General features: G+C 35.0%; 1 protein-coding gene across 1 annotated transcript in view; it reads left to right on the plus strand.

Annotated features, from left to right (window-relative positions):
- LOC114026113 (polypeptide N-acetylgalactosaminyltransferase 12-like) overlaps positions 1 to 5,401 on the plus strand; it is a 48,346-nt gene extending 42,945 nt beyond the window's left edge. Inside the window, exon 10 of the mRNA XM_027839741.1 lies at positions 3,494 to 5,401. Within this exon, the coding sequence (XP_027695542.1) occupies positions 3,494 to 3,631 (138 nt within the window). The 3' untranslated portion in view covers positions 3,632 to 5,401. The remainder of the gene's footprint in view (positions 1 to 3,493) is intronic.
- The last annotated feature ends 599 nt before the right edge of the window (positions 5,402 to 6,000 follow it).

The following is a 6,000-nucleotide window of genomic DNA, read 5'->3' on the forward strand; positions in this document are numbered from 1 at the left end:
TCCCACAACCCTCCCCCACTGAAAAAAAAAAGTAAAAACAACACCCTTGTAAGAAATATGCATTGTAGGCCACAACAAATTCCCACCGTGGCCATATCCAAAATGTGGTTGTGTGTGTGTGTGTGTATGTGTGTGTGTGTGTGTGTATGGCTTATTCTGCACCTTGAGTCCATCACCTCTTTGTCAGGAAGTGGGTGGGGTATTTCGTTTATCAGTCCACTGGAATCATAGTTGGTCATTGTATTGATCAGAGTTCTTACAACTTTCAAAGTTGTTTGTTTTTACATTTTGTTGTTATTGCATAAATTGTTCTCTATGTTTTTCTCATTTCACCCTGTATTAGCTCATACAAGGCTTCCTTGGTTTTATTGAAGCCATCTCTCTCATTGTTTCCTTTGGCACAGTAGCATTCCTTGATGGGCACCACCATAGTTTCCAGTTCTTTGTTATTGTGAAAAGAGATAATATAAAAATTTGGGGACATATCAGTAATTTTCCTCTTTCTTTGCTGTCCTTGAGGTATAGACCTAGCACTGGTATTGTTGAGTCCATATAGAAGACATTATTTTTGATGAGCATTCCTCCTTCTCTGCTTTTTCCTATAGAAATGTTAACTGTTTTCATTCTTTCCCTTATTTTGTCTCTTCTACCCTTTTAATCTTGTTCTTTCTGCCTGCCTGTAATCCCGTCTCACCAGAGCACCCAAGAAATGTCAATGGCTCCTGTTATCTCTAGGATAAAATATTCTTCTTTTGGGCATTGGCCTTTCACAAATCTGGATCTAGCATATCCTTCTAGACCGACCACATCTTACTCTTCTTTAACATACTCTGCTTTTAAACCAACCTGGCTTATTTCTTGTTTCATCTGCTTTTTTACAGACCCTATGACTGAAATACTCTCCTTCTCATCTCTTCCTAGTAGAATCTCCAACTTCTTTCAAAGCATAACTCAGGAACTGCCTCTTAGAGGAGGATTGCCTGATTCCTTGAATAACAACTCGAGGTGTTCTGTCCACTCTGCAATACTTTGTATTGACTTTGAATATACTTATCTTAGTACATGGTGTTTCCCTTCAGTAGAATGTAAGCTCCTGGGTATAGGGACTGCCCTGGGTGCCAGAGTTGAAGAAGGACATTGATTATCTGCAGAGTGTCCCAAGAGGGGCAACCAGGATAGTGAAGGATTACTGTCTATATGTCCATGATCTAAGAGGATATGTTGAAGAAATTGGGCATGTTTGGCCTGAAGAGGAAGCTCAGGGGGATATGATAGTTAACTTCAATTATTTAAAAGGTTTTCATGTGGAAGAGAGGTTACTCTTGGTCTGTTTGGCCCCAGAGGGCAAAATTACGATTACAGGAAGTCAAAATGAGGCAAATTTAGGCTTGACATAAAAAAAAAATACTTCCTAGCACTGAATAAAATATGAATAAAAAATGAATAAAAGTGGAATGGATGGTCGGTTCCCCCTCCTTAGGAGTTTTTGGGAGGATTGGCAGGTATGTTATAGTGCGTATTCCTTCCATGTATAGCATAGACTAGATGAGTACTGAGGTCCCTTACAGCTCTTAGAATTTTGTCTCTAGTGCTGAGCACAATGCCTAACACTCAATAAATGCATTGTGGAATTGGATTAAATAGAAATTACTCTTATTTACCTTTCTCTATGCTTTCCTACATTCATCCTGTTATATTTCATCAAGTTTTTTCAGTTGCACTGGACTGCATCCCCTTGAGGGACAAATCCAGCTAGAACTAGGCAAGCCTATATTTTGTCAATAGAAAGTTATTTCCCCATTCCACAAAGTCTGAGTAATCCCCTTCCTGAGACTTTTACTCCAGCAGCATCTGTGGCCCCTCTACATGAATGCATCTGATGAGGAGGACCTTAGTACTATCCCAATGCAATTCTTTTCATTTTTCATTGTTGTTTGCAAATTCTTTCTTCTATTGAGTCGCACTGTACCTCCCTATTAACTTCCAGCTATTGGGTCTTAGTCATGGAACCAAGTAGAGTAAATTTAATATTATACAGCAGAGATACAAGCATATTAGCTTTAGAGCCACACTTGGACGTCTATCAGGCAGTTCCTTGGTTTGGAACCTCCACTGGTCTGCAGACTGGCCTTACTTTCTCTACTTCCATATTCCCCTTCATCACACTGAAGTGAAATTCCCAGAATGAAGGGGAGTATACCTTGTTTCTGCCATAGTAGCCTCAAGTATTGTCAATAAATAATTGTTGATTGATATTCTAGTTAGGTGGGCAGCACAACTATTGCCTTTCTCACCTGTTTCATCAATCCCTATCTGTCAACAATTATGAGGCTTCAAGTCATTCATAAAGAGCCCTTCCTTGAAAAGGATTTTATGGTCATAGGGAAAAAGAGGACCCTCAGGACTACTTTGTTCTTTATCTGGTGGCTTTACATACAAGTGTTCCTAGATTTATACAGTCCTAAAAATTTAATTTAGACATCTGGGATTTATATACATCTACACAGGAACATAGATCTTATTCCCTCATTAATTTACCATTAAAAATCATTTTTATAAACCTAGGCCCTGTTTTTAATCTCTAATTTATATAATACCTAAAATTGGAGGAAAATCAGGATGTTAAGAGACCAGGGAAAGTGGAGGAGCTTAAAAGAGTCATATTGATAAAAATGAAATGTGGGTATATATATTACACACACATACACATATACACATACACCATTTATTTGAAAGGAAAAAATATAAGAAAAAACCAAAACCTTGTATAGTAAATATGTATTTGCAGTTTTACTATTTTATGTGATTTTCTGTGTGTAACTATATACTTTTTCCTTTCAGAAGATCTCTTGGTATGAGTCTGGTCTATATTTAAGGTGACCTATATTTGAACCAATATATTTTATCACAAAAACTTTCTTTTGAAAATATATCTTGGGAAAATTTTTCATTAATGCATGCTTTAAAATATGTGTTGATGAATTATGTTTTGACTCTACAGACACTTTCCAAAAAATGCCCAAACTTCCTTAAAAAGTATGTTCCAAACATATTGTTAGTGGAAATAAGGGATTTTTGGCAGTATGATATTCACATTGGCCATAGTAATTGACCAGAGGTTTATTGTCTGTCCATGTTGACCTAATTTACAGCATGTACATTGTTCTTTTGGCTCTTCCTTCTTTACTATCTTTTTTTTTCCTTTCCACATTTTTCTGAATTCTTCATATTCATTATTCCCTGTAATGCAGTAATATGCTATTCCATTCATTATGATAATTTATTTGTCACCCCCCCGTCATTGGTCTTTTTCTCCACCTTTTTTTTCTTATTTCAAATAGTGTTACGAATATTTTGAGAATTTAATTTAAAATCATACTATAGAAAAGTTTATTGAGTTCTTAAGCAATTGTAATTTAAAGGACAAACAGTAATCTTCTTATAAAATGTTGATAATACTATTGAGAACGAATCCCTTCTCAATTCTTTCTAGGATGGATCCATATTTCATGTACAGTCTAAGAAATGTCTACAAGCTGAGCCGAATGCTTCCAATGGCAATCCAGCCCCACTGTTAAGAACATGTACAAATTCAGAGTATCAAAGATGGTTCTTCAAAGAAAGTAGCTAATGTGTTACTGTGCCAGCCAACCAGATGGTGGAGTAGGGATCAAAAGGTCTGGATTCTAGTTCCAGTTGCATCGTTCACCAGTTATATGACCTTGTGCAAGTCCCTTTGTGTCTGAATCTCAGTTTAAGAATATTTGCCCAGCCTACCTCACAGGGTTGTTGTGAGGGTCAAAGGAAATATGTGAAAGACTTTTTAACCGACTATAAGACATCATACAAATGAAACAACACACAAAGCAATGACAGTGATTGTGCTCAGGAGGACTGTGTAGCCCGTAGCTACTTAGTTCAATATAATGTGAGGATATCATGAAAAACTTGACAGTAATATTTTCATAAGGAAATTATTTTACAAGGTGTAAATTTTTTTTGAGAATTAGTAGAAGAGTTTAAGCTTTGCACTATTTATTTAAAAGCTTTACTGTTGTTTCAAGATGGCCTCTTTTCAAAGAGAGAAGCACATAATTCTTTTTATTCAGTGACTTTAAAGCAATTATTTACCAAATACTTTTTTTAGTATTGCCTATATTCTATGATAGTGCCTTTTTTTAAGAAGCAAAGTAGAGATTGAATCTTGATATTTTCTATATATTAAGCTATTTGCACAGATTTAAAACAAAAAAATGTACTGTAGATTGCACAGATTAATATTTTGACCAGAATTTTCTCAATACGTGAGACTGTAGAAAAGCTGCTTATGTGGAAAGAGATGATAGCTGCTTCAGATCATTGGGATACTCAAAGCTTATTTGAAAATAATAGTTTGTATATTACAGAGCTGTCAACATCAGCCAGAGAGTTTTTGCCAATGATACTTAGAATCATAAAGTTTTAAAGGAGATTAAATCCAAACCCCAGCTGGATGGCCAAAATCTCTCTATAACATTCCCAACGTATGGCCATTCAGCCCCTGCTTAAATACTTCTAGTCACAGAGAATTCACTACCTCATAAAGCAATTTGTTCCTTTTTCAGATAGCCATGATTGTTAAGATGTTCTTCCTTATGGCTCCCTGTTAACTTAATCCCATTTAGTCCTAGTCATGGCCTCTGAGCCATAATGGATCATTAAATATTTAAAAACAGCTATCATGTCTCCCTTCAGTCTTTTCTTCTTTAGACTAACCACCCTCATTTGTCTGAACCATTCCTTATATGATATGGATTTGAGTTCCTGAAACAATCCTGTTACTCTAGTTTGTCAATGTTGTGCCCAAAACTGAAGACAGTAAGTACTCTAAATGTGGTTTGATGAGAGATTAAGATAATAGGGCTGTCAATTACTCCCTCTGGATACTGTGCTTCTATTAATGTTGCTGAAAACTGACCATTTGAAAGAATAACCTTACTAGAAACTTTCATATAAGACAAACTTTTAATAATGCTTTGATGTGACTTAACCATCATTACTATGACTAACTACTACTGTGACTTTTTAAAATGTACATATAATAAAAATTTTTGGTAAACATTAGTTTGAGAAATAAAATTAAATTTCAGCACATAATTCATCATTTAAATCTGAACACTAAATTTGGTACTTTGAAAATTGTAACAAATGCTACTGAAATTATTTTCTAAATGTTTTTATTTCTGTAGCTGGTTTTGATTTTTGTATAATTTCAAGATACACTTCTATGGTTTTGCTTAAGATACAAAAATGAAATATGTAAATATGGAAAGTGTGCTATTTTGAATATTAAAAAGTCAAAGGAATTGCTGATTATTATTTTTCATTCAATCAGATGTAAGATGACATTGATACCAAATTTATTAAAAATTCTATGACTTTATGTTTCAAACACTTTTCCTACCTGTGACTTTTTGTTTTTGTTTTTGCTTTTTTGTCTGAGAGGACATTACATACTTCCTGTCTGGGCTGTTAGGTAGTGCAATAGATAAGCATTGGACCTGGAATCAGGAAGACCTGAGTTCCAATGTGGCTTCAGTTACTTGTTACTGACAGGGTGACCAGGCAAGTCATTTAACCTCTGTCTGCCTCAGTTTCCTCACCTGTAAAATGGGAATAATAGAAACACCTACCTCACAAGGTTGTTGTGAAGATCAATGAGATAATATTTGCAAAGCACTTAGCACAATGCTTGGCACATAATAAGTACTTATTAAATGCTCTTCCCCCCTTTTCATTTTTCCCTTTCCCTCCCTCACTTTCTGTCCTGTAAATTCATTAGTTGTTTGCTCAGTTCTGTTATATTTTGCATTTGCTCTTCATTTTTATTTTTTCAGTTGCTCATTTTTTATTTCATTTATTCTCCTTTTTGCCACTTCCATTGATATCTTTGGATATCATTTCCCCAGTTATACCTTCATCTATTTTTTTTAAATTTTAAAATCTGAAACGAAATTCTCT

This window comes from Vombatus ursinus, unplaced genomic scaffold (assembly GCF_900497805.2).
Source record: "Vombatus ursinus unplaced genomic scaffold, bare-nosed wombat genome assembly UNPS02014832.1, whole genome shotgun sequence".
NCBI classification, from domain to species: Eukaryota; Metazoa; Chordata; class Mammalia; order Diprotodontia; family Vombatidae; genus Vombatus; species Vombatus ursinus.